Below are 26,133 nucleotides of genomic sequence, written 5' to 3'. Positions count from 1 at the left end.
GATGGAGATTTGGACACAGAACAATGTGTCTAGATGGAAGCAGGGACAATATGATGCTTTCCCAAGCAAAGAATGCCAGCTACCAGCCAGCACAGAGCAGAGTGTTCTCCCTGGCCTTGGAGAGAATCAGCCCTGTGACACTTTGGTCTGGATTTCTGGGCCCAGCCAGTGGCATTTGTTTAGGAAGCCCCAGACAGAGAGGCCATGTTCCAACAGATCCTGAATCGTCCTCCTTGGTCCTAGCACCCATCCCATTTTCCTGGGGTGTTGGGGGCAGGGAGTGAAGGGTTGCTTCTCCACAGCCAGGAGATAACTCTGGCTGGAGTGTACAGGGCATTCAGAGGAGGAATTTTTTAGAGGAGGGGAAAGGCCATGCCCCTCTCTGATTGTGCATCCACTAGGAATAGCTGGCAGGTGCTGGTGTTAAAGCTAGGGATGCCCAGAACGAAGGTGGTAGAGGTTTTTGTGAAGGATGCTGGAAACAGCCTGAAGAAGTGTGTGTGTGTGTGTGTGTGTGTGTGTGTGTGTGTGTGTGTGTGTGTGTGTGTGTAAGGGTCCAAATGTTCTGGAGATGTTGAGAAGTTAAAGAAAAAAAGGGGGGGCAGCTGGAGAATTGGCCCTTTAAAAAAAAGCCCCCAACTCCTCCTTCTCTCCTCCTAGGCTTGCTGTCTTAATTAATGCCTGTAGGGCGTGTTTAGATGCCACAAGGAGAAGCAGCAGCTTTATAAATAAACCCAGACTTCCAAGAGTTGACTAATGCCTGAGCCCTTAGCTGGAGGAGGAAGGTGTGTGGTGACGGGAAGGGTCCAGCCCAAAGGAGGCTGCTGAGGGCTGAAGGCACACCAGGGGCCCGTTTCTGCACCCCAAAGCTGCCTCTTTGGGCAGCTTACAACTCCCCTCTGAGCTGGTGTCTGTGAGATTCCTCCTCACGCTCACATCCTACCCAGCACCTATGACCAAGGTTGTGCAGTTGTACCAAGCTGAGCACAAGAGACGTCGTATCTCAGAGCAGTGGGCAGGGGCTGTTGGGCTGCTCCCATGTGCAGATGCGCTATCCTGGCTTGGAACCACCCCCACACAGCCTGTTCAGGGAGGACCCACGCTGGGCTTTCCAAGGGAGGCTTAGGAAAGCAAAGTTCTCAGACTGAGCGGGTGGCAGAGCTGGGTGGGACTGGAAGCTCACCCTCTGAACTCCCAGGAGTCCCCTTCCTGGTTTGAAGAGGTTGCCTCAGGGCACCTGTGGAGAGAGAGTGACGGCCATTGTCCGCTGGGGATGGAGGGCCACCGCTGGCAGTGACCTCTCTGACCTTACATCTTGACCAAAAGGATGGGCCCAAACAGAGAGAGCTTAGCTATGGAGACTGGAAAATGACACGTGGTTCAAGCCTTCCTTCAGCAGAGAAAGTGCCGCCCAGCGTTTGCACCACAGGCAGCAAAGCAGAGCCCAGCAGGAAGTCCAGCTCCCAGCCTGGGTGGAACCACTCATCCACAGCCTGGTGTCTTCCAGGCAGTTGGTCTAAGGCTGGTGTTCATTCCATGGCTGAGGGATGCAGTCCCCATGGCTGGATGTGTGGCTGGGTATCCATGGTGGTATGTACAATAACCATTTGTTCTTGTTTTCCAAGGAGAGTCCAAGGGTATATCTAGTGTCATTACTAATGGTTCACAGTTAGAAGCATCCTAGTTAGGATGAGTTATGTGTTTGCCCGTCTGGTAGACAGCAGGATGGTACCCAAGAAGAAAGAGGGCTTCATTCTCCAGCATCCTTAACTTGTAGTACTTCTCTCTGTCCATGGGAAAATTTCCCAATGGGTACTTCAGGCCTCACAGCCATGCTGTGGGGAAGTCATTCCTCTCCTCATCAGAGTAGGGTGGTGAGCAAGCTGGAGGATGCTCCATGTGGTTCCTAAGGCAGGGACCATATCCCTGGTCCACCAATTGTCTAATGTCACCATCTATGAAGTACTGGACTACCTGGTTCATACTCTTGGAGTCTCAGACTACAGAGACATGTTTATTATCAAGTCTCTACCTGTACTTTTTTAAAAACTCTTTCGGGGCCTGCCACCCGAAATAACTCCCAAATAAATACATAGAGACTTATACTCACTTATGAATGCCTGGCCTTAGCTTGGCTTGTTTCTAGCCAGTTTTTCTTAAATCATCCAGTCTACCTTTTGCCTCTGGGCTTTTACCTTTCTCTTTTCTATATACCCTTTTTAAAACTTTTTATTCTGTATCTAGTTGTATGGCTGGGTGATTGGCCTCTGGCATCCTCCTCTCCTTCCTTTTCTCAATCCTCCCCCTTGCTCCTTTTCTTCTACAGAGCCTAGATTTCTCCTCCTATTTATTCTCTCTGCCTGTCAGTCCTGCCTATCCCTCTCTTGCCTAGTTATTGGCTGTTCAGCTCTTTATTAGACCAATCAGGTGTTTTACAAAGGCAAAGTAACACAGCTTTGCAGAGTTAAACAAATGCAACATAAAAGAATGCAACACATCTTTGCATCATTAAATAAATATTCCACAGCATAAATAAATGTAACACACCTTAAACTAATATTCCACAACATTTATCTTATTCTTCAAATGGAGAAACTGATTTGAGGTGTGTGTGTGTGTGTGTGTGTGTGTGTGTGTGTGTGTGTGTGTGTGTGTGTAGAGGTTCAGGAAGCTGGTCATCAGCAAAAAATGGGCAGACTCCACATCTTGAGGCATCCATGCCTCCTCCACAAGAAGCTGCCTGTTTGTGCCTGGTTGTTCACATGCAGTCAGGGCATGGCCTTACTGGCAGTTAGGGACAAGCAGGGATGGATAGGGTTGTCCTTAGCTCCCAGACTCCCCTCTCCAGGTCCTAAGACAAAGAATGATGGAGGAAGTTGTAGCTGGGGCAGGTGGAGAGGCTATTAGGCTTGTAGCAATGCCTTCTGGTAACTGGAGAAATGCACAGGCCCCATTTGAGGAAGCAGGGGGCTTCCAGAAAGAGATTACTGAGCAGTGGGACCAGCACAGGGCCCCCATCACCTAGCAATCATGTGCTCACAGAATGTTTGGACCAGGCCCTGGAAGGTTGTCTCTGTGGGTCTGGAAACCCAGACTCCTTGCTCCTGTGATCCACCCTGTTCTGCTATCACCAGCTGGGGAGACTCTGGGTCTTGGAGACACTTGTGTGGCCTCTACTTACTCAAGTCCAGGCTAGCCTCTCCTCCTGTTTCCACCGCATGACAAGTAGCACCATGGGAAGAACAGCCCTGCTTCTACAGGGGTTGAGGGAAATGGTGCGCTGAGGAGAAATCGACTCTGGACTTCAAGTTTCTCAGCTGTCAAATGAGAGAGACAATACACCTGAAGGGCTTCAGTGATAGTCGATGGTCTACTGAGGTCTGAGAACAGTGTCTGCTGTGGGTATCTGTTACTGTTATCATTAGCTCTAGGCAGCGTTTCATTTCATTTCCTTACGATGAACCTAGTCATCGAGGCAGGGCACCTGGTGGGTGTGTTTGAATACTCCCTCACCACGATGATGGAGGATGAAACCTCACCAGCATTGTTTTCTACATCTTAAAAATTGCACCTCCGAAAACAAAGAAAAACAACTACCATGCTACTGCCATGGCTCCAGCCTTCCTGTGGGGTCTCTGCTGCTGTTATGGGTTTAGATAGGTCTCCAAAAGACCATCATGAAAGGCTTTGTTCCCCTCTCTTGATGCTAAAGGAGATGAGGGAAGCTTTAGGAGGATAGGGGCTTAGTTGGAGGAAGTTAGGTTCCTGGGGTGTACCTTTCAAGGGGATATTTCTTTCCTGTGTGTCTCTGTCCCCCAGCTACCATGAAGTGAGCCGCTTCCTCTACCACATTCTTCTGCCATGATGGGAGCTTCAGGCTTTCCTGCAGGCTCACAGCAACGGAGCTAACAGACATGGACACAGACCAAACTGTGAGACAGTCTCAGCCTCCCCTGCCTCCCACAAAGCTGATTTACATGGATGCTCCTCCCAGATGGATGTCTGACCGCCACAGCTGCTCATGCTCTCTTGCGCTTGCCCCTCTCAGCTGCCAGGGAGCTGAGGGAAGATGAGGATCTGAACATCCCTTTCTGCTAGAATCCACCCATGATCTCATTGTCTGTAGGTCCAGACTGCTTTCTTCAGTCACACCTCCTCTTCTAAGTTCTAGCACATTGGTCTGTGCTGTTTTCTGCCCACACCAAACAGGGTGGCTGCTGCTCCCTGCCTATGTGGTTTGTGCCTTGAACACCAACCTCTGCCCCTTTGATGAGCTCCTTCTCATTCTTCAGGAGCTTCTTAGATATTACCTCTTCCTGGAACCCGTTGGCTTGGCCTCCTATTCCATTCATGTTCCTCACAATATCACAGGCCTAATACTGATTACCCTGGTGATACTGTTTTATAATTAACCCTCCTCATCCTGGACTGTGAGTGTGTCTCCAGTGCTACCCACAGCCTGAGCACAGAGGCTTGGCACACATTGATACCACAAGCAAATGGAGTGGCTATCAACTCAGTGTGTGGTAAGGAGCTTGGGAAAGAGCCCGTTCCCAGTGGATGGGCAGACAGATGTGGTCTCTGGATATCTGGGTCTGCGCAGGTACATTGCTTTTGAGTGAAGGAAGAACGGAGGATTGGGAAAGACACTGAGGAGGATGGGAAGCCAGGAATGGCTGCCTCTCAGCTGACACAGCTGTCTGACCTAGGGAACAGTGGCATCTGATGGGGTGTGGCCAACATGAGGAGGCTGGCCACAGAATAGAGCCCCTTATCCTTTGGGGGCTCATTATCTATGGATATTGTGTGAGGCTCCTTTCTGCTTCCGGAAGCACTGGAAGAACACAGTGAGGAAACAGACTTAAGAAACCAACAAGCCTGGAAAAGTGTCATGGGCAGAAAAATGCAAAACTGTCACGTGGGCTACTGAAGAGAGGACTCTGGATGGCAATGAAGAGGAGCCGGGCCATGCCTCTGCTTCAAGGCTGCGTGGTACACATTCTCCAGAACTGCTGTAAACAGGATCACTGTTGCAAAACGTGTGTGGTTTTAGTTCTGTGTCAACTCTAGGCTCACTAAAGCCCCCAGACAGCAATTCCGGTGCTCATGTGGTGGATGGGACTGGAATCCAGGTCATTCTCAGTGCAGCTCTTGGCACAGCATCACTTGGAGCTCATGAGAGCCCAGATCTTGGGCCTGCCGTCCTGGTCTCAAGCCCTGGGATGGCGTAGGTGCCAATGCACTGTGTACACCAGACAGATGGTGGGAAGTAAGGACAGCTCCCCGGAAGGAGGTGGATCTGTTGAATGGCTGGTAGGTGTGCAGTCGCTAGAGAGGCCACAGAGAAGGCCTGGGCTTGGGTTGCTCAGTGTCTGTAAAGTTGGGCTCTCATTACCTCCAGTGTTAGCTGACTCTACCAGTATGACTGGGGGGCTTCACCTTGGCTTTTTCACAAATACCTAGGACTTTGCCCTTGGCCCTCAGACTTCTGAGGAAAGTTGTCAGCACTGGCTCACAACTCCTTCTCTTGCCTACTTAGAATGCCCTTTACTTCCTTTCTGTCATGTCCCTAGTCAACTTGCCAGCCTTTGAGTTCTGCTCACTTCCATCTCCAGTAGCCCTGGGACTCAGCCTAAGCTGCACTCAGAGCTGGCTCAGTGCACCTCCTGTGCCCCCCCTGCTGTCTGCCTGGCCCTTGGAGACCATTCATTACCAACAGTGATCTGCCTTTCTCCCCATGTTGATGTTTAAGACCACAGTCTGCACACACGGTTTTTATTTGTGTACTTTTCTTGGAGCCCTAAGCTGTTGGAAGACATTACTCAGAACTAAATTTGGTGAAAATCTGTCTGGATAAGCAAGGTTGGGTTAAACACACCGAGAATCTGTAACCGCCCCTCTCGCTCCCTAATTGTAAGAGGGTTGGGGTGCCAAGCATTTGCAATCTGCAAGTCAAGTATTCAGCACTGCACTGGAGAGGCTTACCAATATGTGCAGCCAGCCAACTTCACATGACAAAGCATGGCTACAACCAGCTGGCTGCAAGCAATAAATTAACCCTAACAATGACTCAATACTCCAAAGCTGGGAAGCAAACTGACTCCTCCCAAGACAAGGAAAGAGGCCATGTCTAGATGAAGCAGGGGAAGGGTTCTTGGCTGCAAGTGAGCAGAATGTTTGTCCATGTGGCCTGGAGACCCCGTTCTCTGCGTCGCCCCAGCACCCCAGGCAGGTGTCTTCTCTGCACATGGGCTGGCTGAAGGCAACAAGCCCTGGGGTCGAATGCTCACCTGTTATGTCCACATCCCAATCCTTAGTATCACACACAAGGTTCAGGCAAGTAGCCTGTTCAACTGGTGGTTGCTCTCTAACACTATGCGGGAACAGGACACGCTAAGATGCTCAGGGCGGGGGTTTCTTGAGGAGAGGCATACAGTTGTCCATTTGTACCAGCCTTGCTCAAGAGGAAAGTGTCCCAGGGTCTGAAAGCAGAACGATACCAACAACGCGTGTCTTCAGGGAACTCCTTCAGTCTGGGGCTGCTTTGCCCTGGACCCTTCTCTCTTTTTAATGCTAAATTTTCTATACTTTATGTGCTATTTTTTTTTAAGAATTAAACGTGCTTTTAGACAATTTCACACGTGCATGTGATGCACACTTGCCACTCTTACAGCTGCTTCCTAGCAACCCTGTCAACCCTCTTCCCCACACATCTGTGCTCCGGTCGATTCATTTTGCTTTATGACTCACTGACATCACAGGGCCATCTGTGTGCCCATGGACTTGGAGCTATCTGTTAGACTCTGGTGGGCTCAACAGCGGGTCTGCATCTAAAGGTAACTAAAGTGGTTCCCCTCTCCCAGAGTCTACCAATCACAGCTAGCATTTCTGATAAAGGGTGGGCCCCGTGAGGTCTGCTCCTTCCTTGACCTGTTGACAGGGAAGTCCTGTGTGGGCCAGTGTGGGTACCTCCAGCTGTGACTGAATGGCCGCAACAGCCATCAATTCCAGACAGTGGCATTTTGTAGCCCTTCACTCTACTCTGGCTCTTACATACTTCCAGTCCCTCTTCCACATGTTCCCTGAGCCTTACAGGTGGTAGTATGTCTTGTTTGGAGCTACAGGCCTAGCTTCTGAAAGGGCTGGAAATAGCAGTAGGGCTGGCGATCACGCTAGACGGTTCTTGAAGATGCAAACATAGGTTCTCTCCCACTGCAGTGGCCGCCTTGCCTGGTCTAAGTGGGGAGATGGGGTGCTGTGTCTTCAGAATGTGTGGGGCCTACATATATTGTTGAACAGCACTGCCTTCTCTGACTTAGCAAGTAAAATGCCGCTTGCTGTAGTTTTGATTTGAAATGTCCCCCAAAGACCTATGTGTTAAAGGCTTTGGTCCCCAATGTGTGATGTTACTAGGAGGCAGTGGACAGTGTGAAAGGAAGTGAGGCCTTTGGAGGCAGGCCCTTGAAGGGAATACTGGGACCCTGCTCTAGTTAAGGTTACTACTGCTGCAATGAAACACCATGACCAAAGCAAGGTGGGGAGGAAACAGTTTATTTAGCTTACATGTCCACATTATAGTTCGTCACTGAAGAAAGCCAAGACAGGAACTCAAGCAGGCCCAGAACCTGGGGCAGGACTGATGCAGAGGCCATGGAGGGTGCTGTTTCTGGGCTTGTTCCACGTGGCTTGCTCAGCCTGCTTTCTTATATTACACAGAGGCACCAGCCCAGGGGTGGCTCCACCCACAATGGGCTGGGCTCTCCCCCATCAACCACTAATTAGCAAATGTTCTACAGGCTTGTCAACAGCCCTATCTTATGGAGCCATTTTCTCAATTGAGGGTCCCTCTTCTCCGATGACTCCAGCTTCCGGGCTGCCACAAGGCAGACAGCTTTGTTCCACCATGGCTTTCTGCCTCACATCAACAGATCCCACATCAACATACACTAAAGGCCTTGAAACTGTGTCCCACAGCAAACCATTCACCCTTGAGGTGGATTTACTCAGGTCTGTTGTCACAATGACAGGAACTTAACACAGAACTTTCCCTGCAAGTCAGGGGCAGGCGCAGGACGACAGTGCAGCAGCGTTGCAGCCCACGAGTTCCTTCATAAAGAAGGGGCACGACTGCTTCCACTGCACCAATGAAGTGGGGGGGCATAGTAAGGGGGCCTCAGGCACACACGGTCGGGGCAACGGCAGGAAGCTCCCCCTCCCCTCCCCTCCCCCGCAGCTGTAGGTCCTTCCCAATGGCTGGCATGCAGCCCCGGACCATGACAGTTTAGTCCTCTGGACTCTGAGGTCTCTCAATTCATCAATACGGTGTCTTGTAAAGAGACTTGTCCAGGAGCTGTAGGCAGGACCAAGGGACTCCACTCATGTTCCACCTTCTACTCCCGGCCACCTGACTCCCTTGGCTCTGCAAGGTGCCATTCACTGCACTGGATGAAGCTGCCTTTAGCCCCAGTATTACAGGCTCTACCTGAAATTCAAGGAGGTTAAAACTCTGCGGGGGCAGAGACCTCTAAGTGGAAGCTGAATTTGAGTTCAGGAGGAGCATGGGAAGATGAAATGGAAATTTACATAGGAAGTCCAGTCCTGGATGCCTAGAAAACCCGCCTGATCCATTTCTTCCTGTGCTCAAGTGTCCACGGAGCTCTGCAGAAGGCAACTCTTGCCTGCTGAGGTAAGGAGGTAAGCACCCATTCTGACTGTCCTGCAGGTGGCCATCTTTGGTCTAAAGGAATTGGCTTGTTGCTTTTAAGGTGACCTACTAGAGTGGATGATGTAGAACGTACCATTTTGTCAAAAGAGATCACTGTAGCACTCGGCCTACAAAGGCTGCCTGTCCTCTAAACTCCCGGCCCTGCTTGCTCTGTCGGGTGGCAACAGCTGCTGCTGCTACACTTTTCCTTATTCATGTGAAGAAAGGGAAACTAGTTCATAAAATTCAGCTAGTCATTGACACAAATATATTAGAAATGCTAAGAACGAAATTATCTTTCCCCAGCTACAGAAGCATCTTTAAACGTGCAATTATAGAGTTTGAAAATGTTTTCCATTATTTTATTTTATTTGTATCACCAAACCACATTTTTAAAGACTGGTCATTGGCCAAATAACCTTTTTTTTTTTTTTAAGTGCTAGGGACTGAGCCCAGAACCTTATGTAGGCAAGTGCTCTATGATGGAGGTACACCCCCAGTCTAATACAGCTCCAATTTTAGTAGGCATGTTAACAAAGTGATGCTGTTTTTACTGATTGGGGACCACAGAACCATGGCTGTCCCTCTTGCTTCCTCCTCCTTATAGGACTATGGAGACATGCATAATTACTGTCAAGGGTTTGAGAGCTTACATGGGTTCCTAGCAGTGCTGGATGACATGCGAGGCATCCCTCCCAGCGGCTGGCACAGTAGATGCAGGTAAACACAGTGCACAGGGAGGGTGAGCAGAGGTCAGCTCCTCTTCAGCACCCCCCCCCCCCCGCCCCCGCCCTTCTTCCTTAGGGGAAAGCGTGCCCGAATACAGGGCAGGTACTGTTTCCCTGCTGCTAGGAGGATGAACAAAGCTCAGACACTTCTGGTCCCAGCATCAGAAGCTGTAAGGAAGTCTGCACCCCACCCCAGCCTCCATTTTAAATTCTCCACAGACAGAAAAAGATTCTTCTAGGAAGCACTAAGCCAACAATGTTTTCATGGTCCAGGAATAACTACAATGGTAAAACCATGCAGCTTTAGTCACTGCGCATGCTCTGCAGGGGTCAGTTTCCACATGCTCCCTCTGGGGACTGCAAGGCTCTTTGCCTCCCTCTAGGACTGTGCTTCTTATCTCTTTGCACATGACACAGCAACAGTACTGCTACAGAGCTCGGAGAATCTTCGACCTTCTGGCCCTGGAGAGCCACTACCTAGTCTCATGCCACCCCCCTCCCACCCCACCCCACCCCCTCCCCCGTCCCCCAGCACATTTTCTAAATGAGACTGTCTGTCTGGAAGCAAGAGCAGGCTGATCCTACTGTTTGGGTCTCAAGAAGTACCCTGGATTGAGAAATGTGAGTGTTACTTCAAGTCTTGGGCCACTATTGAAACCTTCTAGATAGAAACTGGCTAGAAATGCCTTCCGAAAGTCTTTCTCCAAAGACTCAGATCAAACATGTCAAGTGGAGCTTTACAAATGAAAGACTGACTTTGTTGAAAAAAAAAAAAAAAAAAAAAACAACAAAACAAAAAAACATTGCTTTCAAGAGCTCATGAAATCCTTAGCAGGTAACTTGTGGGGTAATATTGCCCTCTGGTGGTTATCAAGCACCATGGCACACAGAGGAAACACTAGGAAATTGCTCTCTTTAGCTTCAGCTATTAATAAATAGCTCCGAGAGAACATCCCCTCCCATGAAGAGCCCAATTCTTCTTAAAATGGACTCATAAATGTAGGAAAAAATTTAATCTTATATGACCGGAGCCCAAAGCATTTACTTACTCAATTTGTATACCGGAGGATGGGATTCTTCAAGAACAAGGAATAAAAAAAACCCCAAGATATTCAACAGTCCAAAACCATTTTACTTTGTATTACTATACTTTGTCAAAAAGGTAGAAACATGTTTGGTCACCCAGTTCACGTGAAGGACCTAGAAAGCCAATTCTCCCAGTCTCTGCTCTCATGGAGTCGCTTACGTGGCTTTTTTCATGGCTGCTTGTGTTACACTGAAGAGATAGGCTTCGTAGATTATGCTTAAGAAGTTGTCATCATTCTGGAAAACAAAGCCAACAGGCCAGGGGACCATTACTCGAGCAGCAGAAGCCAAGGCTTCCTGCCTGGAGCTGACCCCGCTGCTGTTTGTGCTGACAGCTGGCCGGGTCGGCCTATGTGTGTGGACGTGAAGGGGCTGAGGCAAGGTTGGGACAGAGCTGCTGGACTGTCAGCCCGCATGTGAAGTCCATGTGCTCCTAACACCTGACACAGACAGCAACCCCGCCACGCAGAAGCCAGCTGTGCTGTGTGTAGGATGGGCCAGGAGGAATGAGTCACAGTGCCTTGGCAACGGCTTAGGAGTTGGCTGGTCCCTCCTAAAAATTCTCTAGGTTGCCCCAATGTCTGTGCACTGTTTGGGGCGTTCATAGGGATTTTACCCACAGCATGGCTCATTGGTACCTTCCCAAAGGCAACATGGCCGTTCCCATGACCTGTGGGAAGTCTCTGGGCTCTCTGTTTAAGATGGGGAGAACTCGGGGTATGGGCAGTGCTTCTCCTGATTAATGCTAGAGGCTGTCCCCTCCCACTCGAATCAACCAAGTCTCTGCAGTCACTCCATGCCCCTCCCCGGTTACTCCCTCCCTACCCCACAGTCAGTGTCGTTCTCACCCCACGGATAAAGAGATGTTATTTCTGCTTTTCCTACAAAGATGCCCAAGTGACTTTTAGCAATGTATCAGGAAGACAAACTCCACAACATGGAGAAGTGTGAAACAGCTAAGTCACAACACACAGCCTTGGGGTAATGTGATCAGACGGAATGAGTCAGAAAAGCAAGAATCCTTAAGATCTAAGGCTTTCCTTATTGTTCTGGTAAATAAATGTGCAGATACGTGTTCTACATTCTCATGAACTTATTGTGAAGAGGTGGACCATATTTCTATCATGGTGTGTATTTAAGATTAGTGACATAATCTAATTAGGAAGGCCCAGTCATACTGGACTGCCATTCTACCCCCAAACTGAGATGCTTGCTTCCAGTCCCATCCCTTTTGTTCTCTAGAACATGTTACCTTAGAAATGTTTTCACCAGGGATGAGAATCAACAGGAGAGGCAGACAACCAGAGGCTGGCCTGCTCTCCTGCAGCTGTCTGGTGATGGACCGAGTGCTACAAACACTTTCAAGACCACCCAAGCTAAGAGGATTCCTTAACACATTAGTTGAGGTGTCTGCTTCTGTGTGCTTTCAAGCACTACTCTTCCCAGGGCCTATCATTCACTCGGGAGTGTGCTCCACTACATGGAGGTCTAGTCCTGGAATGTTAATTTACATGGGCCACACAACAAGGGGCATGGACATTGCAGCCAGGCTCAGTGTGACACCAGACCAACCGAAGCCTCAGCTTCTTTGTCTGTAGACTCAGACAAAAATGGGTCTAAAATTTTTTATACTTATTGATTTTTTTTTCTGTGTATAGAGTGTGTGTATAGGCATGGATATGCCACAACGCAGATGTGATCAGAAGACAATATTCTGTCTTCTTCCATTCTGTGGGTCATCAGGCCTGGTGGCAAACACCTTTACCTGATCTGGTTGGCCCATATTAATAGGGTTTCCTATAGGCATCGAGTGAATTATTAAACTTCAATAGTGCACGCCCCACAGTTCAGTATGAGTCACCACCACAGTACAGAGGAGACAGTCAAGGCAGGGCTGACGAGGCACCCTATCACCCCACTCTCCTCTGAGCAGTCGGTTTTAGAAGCATAGCTGAACACGTTCTCAGTGGTCAGAGCCGGTGCGGCTTACAACTGCAACTTGCCTGGGATGACTCCGGGACTGTTCCCAGCAGTGAGCTCCCAGAGTGCCCTGGCTGGCTCATCATTCATCACATGCTCCCTTCTTGTCTGCAGCTGGTAGCTAGGAGGCCTTGCTCATTCCTCCAAGTCACAAATCTCTTGAAGGCTTGAGACATCTCAGGCCACCAGTAGTTTCTAAATATCATCCAGTTAACTGTGTTTAGAAGCTCTTTGGTGGTGGTGATGATGGGGTTACTCTTATGGCATCCAAAGAAGGCATCAGCCAACTTAGTCTGCCATGGCGCCCACTGTTAGTTAGGTCAACAGTCTTACCTGGATGAGGTTCAGCAGTGCCTCCTGGAGCTGCAGCCTGGTGAGGGGCCTGCTGGCCATAGTGGAGGATTCCCAGTTCTGCAGGGGCAGAAGGAGGCTGGAGGAGGCAGCAGGAAGTTCTTGGCTTCCTAGAGGCATGAGGCCATTATCAGTCTCCCTCAGTGGGGCACAGGTGGACTGTGTGAAAACCACAGGGGGCATCAGCAGAGAAGCCACTGGAGCAGGAGCACACTGAGATGAGGTGATCTGCTCACAGCAAAGACATGCACACAAAGCAGAGTTAGGAAACAACCCACAAAATGTCACTCCAGAGATGAAAGGCCCTGCGCACAATGGTGGTAGTGGGGTGCTCAGTGGGGATCATCCCGGATGCTGTGGGTGGGAAAGGGTGACAGATCTGTTCCTGTTCCACACTCAACGGCCACTACATAGCTCTGGAATCACCCGTGACGATGACCTCTGTGTATGCAGTTAGACCCCTTGTGAGAAGTTAGTTTTCAGGTAACATGCGTTTAGGATTGCTGGCTTTACTCAGCACTAGCTGTCCACTGCCCTGCCCTGAGGTCCTGTCACCAGCGGGAGTGGCAGCATGTACTTGTCAGATGCACACACAGCTCTCAAGCCTGGCTCTTCAAGGAGACACCTCCTGTGACTAGGAGGAACTGTGATTTGTGGGTTTGCCCCTCTGGTCCTTCTCTGCTTATCGACAGAGAGCATTCCTTCTGCTTCTCCTGGCTGGCATGGGGGTAGGGACAGGGAGAGGGTAAGGAGGTAGACCATGGGATGAAGAGCAAGGTACATGGAGCTTGGAGCACCATGACCCACCTGTCTGCTGAGTCGATCCTAATTCCCTTGGCTGTCAGGTCTAAAGCCAAGTATTCAAATGACTTTCCCAATTATGCAAGTGACATTCTGAACTGGGTCTGACTGACTCCTACAGTTACCATGTATCTCTAACTCAGGTAACAAAAGTATCTTACTTCTCAGCCTCAAAGCCCTCCACCACTCATGAGAAGGAAGCAGAGAAGCAGCAATTTAGATGTGGCTGTCATTTTGTCGTCACTCCCTTGGCATCTTTGGGGGCAGAAAACGGCCTAGAGGAAGACAGGCTCTTGTTTCTTCTAGCTTTCCCTATTTGATATCCCAAGGAGAGGTGTTGAGAGCTGATGCTCCTAAGGGAGGGGTCAGCGTCAGGAGGAGCACGGCGTGGGCTGGCAGAATGTACACTTTCCTTATTTGGATCCTGACATTTGTGAGAACGAAAAACAAAGAGAACTGTATACGCAGACATTTAGTCTGATTATTAGCCCTGATTTTCTCATTCTAAATCATCAAAGAGAAATGAAAGCAGACATTTACAAAGGGGTCAACACTCTGCCCTGCTGTGAGAGGGAGGACAAAGCCCCAGTTGGCCACAGAAAGCACCTGCATCTGGGACTTATTCAAAATGAACACCTTGACTCGGTTCACACTCCCAACATACACGGTTTGTGCCCTGGGCCTTTGCTTTAAAGAATGGGAACAATTTCTGAGGAGCTACTGTGTGATAAAACATGTGAAAAAGAACAACAGTGTCATATATATAAAACAAGTAAGGGTAACTCTCCGATCTTTAACGTCAGCATGGTTTCAGGGACTCGATGCCAGACCCTCAGATGCCACTACAGGCAGACAATCAACAGATCCCAGCTTCCGACTGTCCCGGTTGCTGATGGGTACAGACAGCTATCTTCCCAGAAAGACACACTATTTCTAGAATGGCACTGTGTTGCCTTCTCTGGCAGTTTGTGGGTGGTACACTTGTTTCTGCCTGTCCTCATAATATGGATCACCTAGAAGGCAATAAAAACAGCAGCACCTTTACTGCTGTGTCTGTTTACTTCAGGAACCCACAGGGTTGCCGGCTGTGGGATGCAGAGTTCGCTTTCTCCACCACTATGTAGGGAAGTGGCTACTAACACGTAGGAAACACCCACAATCACGGATGGAGCCAAGAAGCAAGCAATAACCAACCAAAGGATGAAGGCCGAGAATCAGCCAGATGTATAAAATGTTAGAGCCAACTGCCATGGGTCTTCATAGTCAAAGACTAGGTGTTTTCCACATCTGGGCTGGTCTTCAGGCTTCATGACATGGTAGAGATTTAACTTTACACACCACCTCTAAATGGCAGAGGACACCAGACTGTAAGCAGAGAGAAGCTTCTCTTTCCAGACAGGAGGCAAGGTGAAAGACAAAGAGACACACTGAGGGGGTTCGGGTAGCTGTTCTAAACAGAGGCTCATGTGACACACGTTCCCTGTAGCAGAGGCAATCCTATTGCGTTACTATAGCATCGTTCTCCTCCCAGGACGTATTTACCTGCATTAGAGGAGCCTGATTCTCCATGCTGGCTGTCTTGTTGGCCCAGGCTTCCACAGGCTTTTCTGTCCCCGAGCTCTGGGCCGACACGGGGAACCTGGCTGCCAAGGCTGGCCGCGAGGCCCCCTGTAGCTGCTGCTCCTGATGTACTACCTGGAGCTTTCTCAGCAGCTCCTGGGTCGGGAGCACACTGGGGCTGTTCTCCTGGCTGCCAGAGGGGGGCAGCGTTTGTGCTGGCAGTGCACACTGCTCCTTCCTGAGAGCCTGATGTCCTGGTGTGGGGGGAGGAAGGGGGCCACTGAAATACACCAGCTGTGACGGGGCCACGCTTTGGCACGGAGCCAGCTGAGTGGCCACAGCCAGGCTGGCAGGGGCACAGGGCTTATATTTATGCGCTGCCCCTGCGGCACCTTGAAGCTGCTCGAATAGCTTGTGGTTTCTGCAAGTGCTCTGTGCACAGTGTGCAGTCCCTCCGTTCCAGGGGGACCCCAGCTGGACAGGAGCAGGGAGAACTGGCCCTGCAGGACTGGGGCTGCCACTTTCACAGGGCCACTGCTCAGGGTGCTGTGGCAGCGGGTGCGGCCCTGTGCTCCCCACCATGAGTTTCTGAATGGCTGGGCATAGCTGCTTCTCCACAGGCAGTGACAGCATTCTGGGCTCTTCATAGGACAGGAAGCATCCAACTCCTTGATGAACTGGAAGCTGCTCTTGCTGGTGGTAGTGGTGGTGGTGATGGTGGTGGTGGTGGTGGGCAAAGGGCCGGGAGGGTTTCAGAATTTCATGACAGGGAACTTTGTCTTGTTTCCCAAATAGAGCTGTCAAAGATAAGTGTTGGGGCTCAGGGTCCAAGGTCTGGGGGGAAAAAGATATCCAAAAATAGGTTCACACAGTTTGGTTATGGCAGGGGGGCTGTGAAGCAGAACTCAGTTAACTGATGAGTTCTTCTATTTACAAAGGATCAGTGACGGGTGAAATTTATCAACTCGAAAAGCCTGAGACCTCTGAAATGTCTAATATCTTCACAGCATTCTCCCCTCCCTGCCCCTAAGGCTGTTGTTACATCACAGTATCTGGTCACTTGATAAGACATGCATGTGATCCTTGAGGGGTCTGCAGCTGGCAGATTAGGGGACAAAATTACACTCTATAGTATAGGATTGCACATACTTCATGGTAACCCATCTCTACAGCCAGGGTCCACCTAGGGTTGCTGAGAACAAACTGTACTGGAAATAAGCAGGACGTAAGAGCTCCAGGTTCCTGGCAGCTTTTCACAGAATTCGAGAGAGCAAGGCTAGAAAGAAGAGTATTTTAATCTAATGTGCAAGGACCAGGTGATCCAATGCCTGGCCGCTATACCACTCCCGCCCTGAGCTGGTCCTCTTTCCCACTCTAAAGTCTATGTATCTTGGCTTATCTACTCAAATGAGAGAAATTCTCAAGAAAACTAATGAAAAGCTAAAATGAGTTAGAAAATACGTCTTTTTTGAAAAATTCAAAACAAGATTTTCATTAGTCAAGTAATTTTCTGCCTTTGGCTCATGCTCATTTTCAGAACTGATTTAAATTAATTCCTTGCAAAACATCTCTTTACTTAGGAATAACTATGATGAAAGAACAGATATGTTTCCTTTACAATCAACAATGGGCCCTGCTGATCAGCAAAGTTTGTCTCCGATGTACTGCTGTGGACAGCACACAGCACACACACCGCCCCAGGCCTGTGGGCCTTCCCCTACTCCCTGGCCCAGAGCTAATCCAGAACAGGCACTCTGCCGCACGGCCAGAGCCTGGCATTGCTCAGGGTACACAGTGATGCTGAGAAATGTCACGTTTTATTGTACTGCTATGGTGGCTGCTCCTCCAGCGGCCTGAGGAGGCACCTCTCTCAGAAGGTTTATGCTTCTGTCTCCCCTGACACTTGTTCTTTGAACAATGTAGGATCTTCTAAGCAGTCTTGGCTCATGAGCCACAAGCACAGCGTGTGGTCAACTGGACAATCCCTGAGGAAGGGCACCCGTGCTCCATAGTTCAGATGCACAGTGCAACAAGACCTGGCCTTTCTCCACCGACCTTAGGTGTCCTTCAGCAGGGCCAGGCCCTCCCCTGCAGTACATGGGTAAAGCTCTTTGAGAATGCCAGAGGTCACAGATGAAAGCAGAGGATTTCCCTGCTTTGTGTAGTGACTCCAGGTTATAATCTCATATTGGGAGATCTGGGTCTAGGAGCCTCAGATGAGAGAGAACATGTAACATTTGTCTTTCTGGGTCTGGGTTACCTCACTCAATATTATCTTTTCTAGTTTTACACATTTATTTAAAAATTTCATAATTTTAGTTTTCTTTACAGCTGAACAGTATTTCATAGCGTATATGTACCACATTTTCATTATCCATCCATCAGTTGAAGGACATTTAGGATGTTTCCATTTCCTAGCTATTGTGAATAAAGGACCATGACACCCAACAGAAGGTATGCTGACATGGAAGGGGAGATCTCATGGGGCCTCCCTCCTAGACAAAGAACTACAGGCAGCTAAGGAATGCTGAGAGCAGGAGAAATAGTATCCCCTAGGAAAGAGCACACCAACTGGTTATCCAATACCAAACGGTGAGCCCCGAAAACATGTACATACGAGTAACACCATACACATATACGTAACAAATAACCTGGACTGAACAGGTTGTATTTCTATATTTAGGAACATATAATACTTAGGAATTAAAGAAATAGTGGCCATGAATTTGAGAGAAGGCAAAGGGCGTTTACAAGGGAGGGCTGGAGGGAAGAGAGGGAGAAAGCGATGGAATTATATTTTAATTCCAAAAGATGAAAACGGTTTTGAACAAAACAAAAAAAGCAGTCGACTCGTACCTTGTTGGGAGGGGGTTCTGGTAGCCTCTGGCTGCCACTGGGCCTCACGGGGACAGGTTTGATAAGCTTAGGGTTGTCACAGATGGCAGAAGAACTGGTTATCTGTTTGGGCTCAGAGCAGGTCTTACACTGGAATGGAAAAAAACCAAATACTTCATTTTTTTGAAGGAAATAAAAGCAGCTCTAGTGTGTCTACAGCCTTTCTTACTTATCTAATTGGTAGATGGCTAGTCTTTAAATAAGTTTTCATGCATGAAGGATAATCTCTTCTACTTTTCTGATGGGAACTACATTTAGGTAGAATCAACTACAATTTTTTTGGTGTGTGTAACTCAGTGTCCTAAAATATTACCACCTACATCAGTTAGCCCTGAGGACCCACATGCTTGTGGATAGTTGGAAGGCTATGTGTTTGCTTAAGAAGAAATAGTTTCAAAACAACCAGTCTAATAGGTTTTGATAGTGAGCAATCACAGAAATAATATAGAGTAGAATACAGGGAGCTGCTAAAAATACTTAACCCAAGCATCTAAACCCGTTTGGTCCACAAACTAAAAAGTAATGCTGTCTCAAACCACTGATTTAAAAATTGCTAACACCACCTTTATTTAATAGATGACTTCTTGCATAAACAGGATAATTTAAATGAAGTGTTCTGAGCCACTCACTACAGATTAGAATTTCATAAACAGATGAGACAGGCCTCATCATTTCAAATCCTGACTCATTATCACCTGTTAACCTAACCAACCGTGCCACCGCTAACAGTAGGACTCATGACAAAAGCACCTGGCGATAACGTTGTGGTTCATTTTGTTAAAACAGCAAATAAAACAATACACAGGTCCTTCTCTCTGTAGCATTTGCTTCAGCTGCCCAGTCAATGCCTCATGCCTGAAACAGTCATCACATCTGACAAAGCATGAGTGACAGACACCATGTCATCTCGGGAGCCCAGAGTTCTCAGGGGTTTTCTAGCTATTGGGGCACAGTCTCTTATTCTAGGACACAGGCCTGGGCTTGGGTGCCACTGTGTGCACCTGTCTGTCAAATCAACCACACAAAAGCCTAACTACATTTTCCAAGAGTCCTGTCAATTCTTTGGCCATTAGGCATTAGTACTGAATAGAGTGTGGAATTGCTTTTAAGTCATAAAGTGTTATTTTTACATTCTTCTCAAGTGAGTGACAGTGATTGGTGGTGTCGCTGCATGGGTCAACTGCTGTCTTCCTAAGAGCAGGGCAAGCAAGGCAGTGCAAGGCCACACAAGACCCTGACTTAGAAAGTGCTGGCCAGAGGAGTCGCTAGCCCCTCTTACCACTTACAAAGAGGTGTGCTAATTCTACAGAGTGACTCTTTATTTTAAACAAGGAAAATAGATTTCCCCCACCTTTCCTATGCACTGAGGTAGCTTTGCCTGCCATTACACATTACTCCTTAGGTCTTTTCTCCCTTTTCTTTTTGAGACAGGGCCTTGTTATATAGCCCAGTCTGGACTCACAATGACAACCCTAATCATAGGGAAATGCTAATCAAAGTTACAATGAGACCTCACATCATTTCAGTAGAATACGTAAGCTCAAAAAGGCAAAAGAGGGGCTGGAGAGTTGGCTCGGAGGTTAAAAGCACTTGTTGCTCTCCCAGAGGACACAGGTTGGTTCCTAGCACTCTCAACCATCCATAACACTAGTTCCAGAAGATCTGATGCCCTCTCTGACTTCTATGGGCACCAGGCACACACATGGTGCATACACATAAAATAAAAATACTTTTAAAAAAGTCAAAAGATAGTAAAGTGTTGATGTGGCTATGGAGCAAAGGGAATCCTGGTGCAGTATTGCTGGCAATCTGCAGAAACAGTACCAAAGTTCCTAAGAAAAAAAAAAACCAAAAAAAAAAAACCATAACTACCAGAAGACCTACCAATCCAACTACTGGGCACATAACTAGAGAGTATGAAGCCATATGTCCACAAGAGACATTTGTACTTCCAAGTTCACTGCAGGACCATTTATTAACAGCAAAAACATAGATCAATTAAATGTGTGTCAACAGATCAATGGATAAATCACACAACACACACACACACACACACACACACACACACAAGAAAAAAGTAGCCTTGCCGTTTGTGATCACAAGGATAAAAGCCAAGGAAAATGTGTTTAGTGAAGTCAACACATCACAGAATGGCAAATCCCACATAATGTCACTTACATGTGGATCTAGAAAAGAAGAACTCACAAGGGCAGAGAGAATGGTGGCTACCAGAGGCTTGGGGTACAGGCTATTGTGAGCATGTTCATAAGATATCAGACAGGAGAAATCCAAAGGATCCACCACACATCACAGTGACTACAGCTAAAAACTGCACATATGAAAGGCACTCGGAGTAGATTTTAATGTTCTCACCACAAAAATGCTATGTAATGTATGTATGTAATACATACATTAATTAGCTTGATTTAGCCATTCCACAATGTATATAGGTATCAAAACATCATGTTGTATGCCTTAATTTATACAAATTTTACTTTTCAATTAAATTAAAAAATTAATTTAAAAATCAGACTGAATTCCCCACCAGATTCCAGAGACAGAAGGGATCTCAGAAGTTTTCATTTAATCCTTATCAAGAGACATGAAATTCTTTCATACCAACTCCACTATGTCTTTTTAAACATGTCCAAAAATGGAGATACACTTCACAAGAATTCTGAGGGGAAAATCCTTGTTCTTTATTACTGTTTCCATTTTCCACTTCACCATACCAAACCCATTTTACTGATGATCTGTACCTTGTCTGTGTATGTTAAAACGCCTACTGCATACATGAGAGGCAAGAGCCGACAGGAGACGACGGCCTCTCTAATGTGACGGACGCTAACATTTACATCAGCTGGGGGGGTGGGTTAGGCACAACTCATGTGACAGGAAGGACTTGAAAGGGACCTTGAAAGTCTGACCTTGTCTGGGTGGGTGAGGAAGGGGAGGAAAGGCAGGAAGGCACCTTCAGGAAGCAGAAGTCAGTTTCAAATGCTTATAGAATACCAAGAAGACCCTGTAATGGAAAGCTGGAAGTGGTTGAATTTCGTCCACGCTGTCTCTCTCACTCATCACCATGATCCACATGATTCATGATTATATGTCCTGCACTCAGTCCACACTGCTGCTGTGTTCTGGTTGGTGCTCTCGTAAGCTGGCGGCAGTGACCACTGAGTAGGATCCCATTTGCCCACAATCAGGAACTTCGTCAAAGAGGTCTGACACTTTTTGTTTGTTTGTTTTTTGAGACAGGGTTTCTCCGTGTAGTTTTGGTTCCTGTCCTGGATCTTGCTCTGTAGACCAGGTTGGCCTTGAACTCACAGAGATCTGCCTGGCTCTGCCTCCCGAGTGCTGGGATTAAAGGCGTGCGCCACTGGCACTCTGACACTTTTTAGGAGGAGATGACCCTGGGCAGCGAGGGTGCTAACTGCTACTGGCAGTCAATCATTTCTGAGTCTTTGCAGGGAGCCAGGAGCTTTCAGTTTTGTTTCCATAGTTAAGAAACAAAACATGAACTAATTTTGATGTCTCCACTTAAGATGCCAACTTTAACTTAGTTTGATTTTCTTCTCTTACATCAAGGATTGGTTCTAGACACACTAATGTAATTTCTCATTTACTGTATCTGTAACAGCTGAAAAATTATAAGGTCAATATTCCTACTAATAAGACCACTGAATCAAGCTTCTAATTTGTTGTTCTTTTCACCCTTGAAGTATAATCTGCAAAGACTGTTCAGTTCAAACATTGTGGCTTGAAGTCATGATTTTCCTAATGATGCCACAATGTAATATTCAGTTACATTTTCTTATATTTTTTTTACTCATTTTCCAAATTCTAAGATTATTTTTTTCTTAATTTTATTTTATTTTGCCCATTTCTCTAGAGTGTTAATCTTTTATATTTCAATTTTTAGGGGACTTAACCCACCCACTTCCTAGTTTTTAGGTGTGAATATTTCTTCTCAGTTGTTACATTTCATTTTTTTTTTTTTTGCTTTTGGAGACATGGTTTCTTTGTGTAACAGCTCTGGCTGTTCTGGAGCTCTCTCTGTAGACCAGGCTGTCCTTGAACTCACAAAGATCTGCCTGCCTCTGCCTCCAAGTGCTGGGATTAAAGGTGTGAGCCACTACTGTCCAGGTTTTTGTTTTGTTTTGTTGTTGTTGTTTTTCATTTTTTTAAAGTTTGCAAAATGTTAATTTTTTATATAGTTGAAATTATCTGGTTTTGAGTTTTAAGGCACAGTTAAGGATTCTTTTTTCCTAGATTGCAAAGAGATCCAAGTAAGTTTTCCTTTGGAACTTGAATTTTCTAACATTTGAGATTCATCTTGGGCTGGTTTGAGGCACAGTTTGAATTCTGTATGCCTTTAATCCCAGCACTCAGGAGGCAGAGGCAGGCGGATCTCTGTGAGTTCGAGGACAGCCTGGTCTATAGACCGAGTTCCAGGAAAGGCATCAAAACTACACAGAGAAACCCTGTCTTAAAAAACAAACAAACAAACAAACAAAACCACAAAGAATCCATTCACAAAACTGATCTGAAACAGTTATTTATCATATCATAAACTGGATCTACAATTGCATCTAATTCTGGCTTCAGCTATCCTGTTGGCCTATCTGGTTCCTGTGTCTGAATACCAACAATCTACAGTACCCTACACATTCAAAACCAATTTTTAGCATCAAGCAGAGCCTGCTTCATGGCTCCTATTCTATCTCCAGTCAATACTGCTGGTTTTACAGCTCCTCCCCACTCCTCACTACGCTGGGGAGTTGTCTATTTCCCCTACAGTCAGCTTGTCTGTTCCAGGAGAAAGAGAAGAAAAGAAAACAGCAGTATTTCTTTAGAAATCACCTCAGACTTAGAGGCTGAAGGAGAATGATAACTTTACATCCAGTCTTCTTACTCCTTCGCTAAGAACAGGGCACACACTTGTGTCTCTTCAAGTCTACTTTTATGCTTTTTATTTTGATTTACAATTTTTAATTATCTTTTATTTATCACTGGGGAGGGTACCGCAGCACATGTGTGGAGGTCAAAAGAGGACAACTTGTGGAAGTCGGCTCTCTCCTTCCACCGGGTGGGTCCCCAGGACCAAGCTCAGGTCACCAGGCTTGGTGGCAGGTACCCTTACCCACTGGGCCCTGTTGCTGGGGCCCATGCTTTGAGTTTTTGAGACAAGTCTCACTATGTAGTCCAGGCTGGTCTGAAACTTACCATCCATCCCCTGCTTCAGATTCCAAGTTCTGGGATTCCAAGGCCTGCCCACCAATGAAGACATGATTGATTTATCTACATGTTACCACTGTAAAGGTAGTAAGTCCTCTAACCGAATATGATTTGTTTGTAGGAAGGCTATTGATTTCTTAGGCTATCTTTTTAAGTCACTGCAGAAAACGGTCTACAGTCACTAAAAGCAAAGAGATCTTGATTCCCCCATTGGCTTTCAAAGAGCCTTAAGTCTTTCTCAGTGACGATCTTGTCGCTGTGGTTAAGTGCGATCGTAGGGAAGAACAGACTCACCTTGGTGTACTCATCTTTGGCCTTGGTGAGCATCTGTAAGATATCTACTTCTCTGCCCTCTCCTGAACTCAGGGTCACTGGGGAGGATTCTGCTCCAGCTCCATGACAGGCTTTCAACTGCTCACACTGAGTGAGGCTAGAAAAACAAGGGAAATATCAGGGAACTAGTCAAAACAAATGCCATCACTCGAGTTCTCTCCCTAGGGTTTTCATCCCATTAGAGCCATCTTAGAAAGACTACTCAGGCATTTGAAACAGAGAATGAGAGATGAGGTCTTGAGTCAACTGGCCACATATGCAAATCCAGGGAATGAGTCAGCAAGCTATGACCTGTGGGTGACAGCCTGCCCGACCTGTTTTTGTAAAGAGAATAACAGACTGCTCACTGTTCAGCACATCAGCCACAGCTGCTTTTACATTGTAGCAGCAGAACTGTCATGGAGGAAGCCTTCCAAAGAACAGACATTCAACAGGAATGACTGGCATGACATAGAGATCCCCCTCCTTCCCAAATACCTCAAGATCAAGCCAGGTGGACAGGACCACCTCAGATCTGGCAGCTTTCTGGAAATTTGGAGGTACCAAAAAGGTCACATCCTAACACTGACCACATGGTCCTAAATGTTGCTGGGAAACATAAAGAAAAAAACTAAAACCTTTCTTTGGCTTGTTTTGAGTTGCAGCCCAAATTCTTTTGTTAAAGTCATAAGTTAACGGTAAAGCAAGACCTGTGAAGTTACCAAGAGATTTTATTCTAACTAGAGAAGGGATCTGAATCCTGGCTAATCAACTGCTCATTGCTAGTAACAATCATTTTCCTGCCTGAACTGTTAGGCAATCACTGCAGAATGCTACCAGCTTTACCATGACCTCTTGGCTGCGCTACGGGGTATTTTTTTAATCCATATGAATCCTGCTATTATTATCCCTTGAACAATTTACAACAACATGAAATGTTTAAGGAACTAGTTGTTATGGTGGTAAATACCAGTTTGAACACACTTAATCACCATCTGGGACTTGAGCGGGTGGCCTAAAATTAGCTCTCACAAGCGAGAATTTCAGGAGTCAATTTTATTTATAAGAATGTGTTCCCTGGTTTTCATTCCCTTGGGAGGAGGGTCACTTTTTCATTTCAGTGCCCCTGGATTTAGAAATGAATACTGGTTCTTTACAGACAGAACATCTCATCCGGGTGGGGAGCAGCTAGCCTAGGCAGAGACCCAGCTTCATGAACTCACTTCATCCTGAGGCTCTTGGCCATTTGCATAAACAGCAGCAAAACTGAACAGCCAAGCAGAATCCACCAACCTCACCTGGGCCTCGTTTTGATGCAAACTAGGGGAGCTGAGAGGAGGAAAGTGGATGGCAATGTAGAAGCACCTCAGAACCAGTATGTGAGACAAGTAACTGGGGGTGCGGGAGGGGGGGAGGGAGGGAGAGAGAGAGAGGGAGAGAGGGAGAGAGGGAGAGAGAGAGACTCTGCACTGATTGCTAAACTAACACGAATTCTGACCTTCCCAGAGAGGAGAACTAAAGACAATTTTAAGCACTTGGTATTTGAGGCACTGGGGATTCTGAGTTCCGAACACAGTTTAGGAAGCTGTAAAAGGGTAGGCAGGAAGTAGAGTATTAAAGCCTTGGGGCATGTTCTTTTTCCTGATGGACACATCCAGAGAAAATACTACTTATTTACAAATGAAGAAAACACCAAAGACACCCCCCCCCCCCATGGCTGAACCAGCCACAGCACTCGGGGCAGAACAAGGCACTTCATGCAGACAGTGGACCTAGAGAAAGCACAGAAGCCGTTTCTTTCTCCTTTTTCATTTAGTAAGCAGTGTCCAGTGTTTTTGGGGTCCCGTTGAAGATGATGGCTGAGAAACACTTCCTGGTAAAGTTAGTGTTGCTTCACACACTTAGAAGCGTGAGTCATAGCGCCCGGTACTAGGAAACACTTGGTCTTTTGATACTTACTTTTTCATCAGTTTTGCAATTCTTTGGCACTCTTCCTTATCATAAAACCAAATTCCATAAATGGACACTGGGGAAAAACACATCAAACAAGCCATAAGCATCTTCAAAGTCACACAATGGAAGAAATTCCCTTTCTGTCTTAGAGGAAAATATATAATGGTCAGTTGTGGAATGGATTTGTTCGATTTATTACTAAATAAATGAAGCCAGTCACTGGCGTTCCATGTCAAAGGCAAGCATCTCTACTGGAAGTGCTGAGGACTTGGTGCACACACTGAAGCGGCTTCCCTAACGGTGCAGCCTCTAGCTCGACAGGCAGTTGCTAAATGCTTCTTACACAAGTGGCTACAGATTGAAAACGAGACCAGGATTTCTAAACTGCTTGGCTTTGAGACTTCATTGTTTCTATATTCCATTTGCACATTTCATAAACACATTTCATCTTTATTTTTAAATATTCAGAAACCTGATGCTCAAATTATGCCTAGAAACCTCCTTCCCGCTCCTTCTCCAAAGAAT

The 26,133-nt window shown here is 47.0% G+C and overlaps 1 protein-coding gene across 8 annotated transcripts in view; it reads right to left on the bottom strand.

Annotated features, from left to right (window-relative positions):
* Positions 1-10,543: 10,543 nt before the first annotated feature.
* Positions 10,544-26,133, bottom strand: part of Dcp1b (decapping mRNA 1B) — a 40,500-nt gene continuing 24,910 nt past the window's right edge. For 4 of the 8 annotated variants that reach the window (XM_006985901.4, XM_016004489.3, XM_016004490.3 and 1 more), the window contains 6 exons: positions 25,615-25,681; positions 23,638-23,773; positions 18,067-18,195; positions 15,193-16,044; positions 12,832-13,077; positions 10,544-10,755 (listed from right to left, as the gene is read on the bottom strand). In XM_006985901.4, coding sequence (XP_006985963.3) covers positions 10,675-10,755; positions 12,832-13,077; positions 15,193-16,044; positions 18,067-18,195; positions 23,638-23,773; positions 25,615-25,681 — 1,511 coding nt within the window. In that variant the 3' untranslated portion in view covers positions 10,544-10,674. The remainder of the gene's footprint in view (positions 10,756-12,831; positions 13,078-15,192; positions 16,045-18,066; positions 18,196-23,637; positions 23,774-25,614; positions 25,682-26,133) is intronic. The other 4 variants (XM_006985903.4, XM_076567770.1, XM_042273966.2 and 1 more) reach the window with 3 other exon arrangements.

This window comes from Peromyscus maniculatus, chromosome 3 (assembly GCF_049852395.1).
Source record: "Peromyscus maniculatus bairdii isolate BWxNUB_F1_BW_parent chromosome 3, HU_Pman_BW_mat_3.1, whole genome shotgun sequence".
Taxonomy (NCBI): Eukaryota; Metazoa; Chordata; class Mammalia; order Rodentia; family Cricetidae; genus Peromyscus; species Peromyscus maniculatus.
This window is presented reverse-complemented; position numbering and strand designations above follow the sequence as displayed.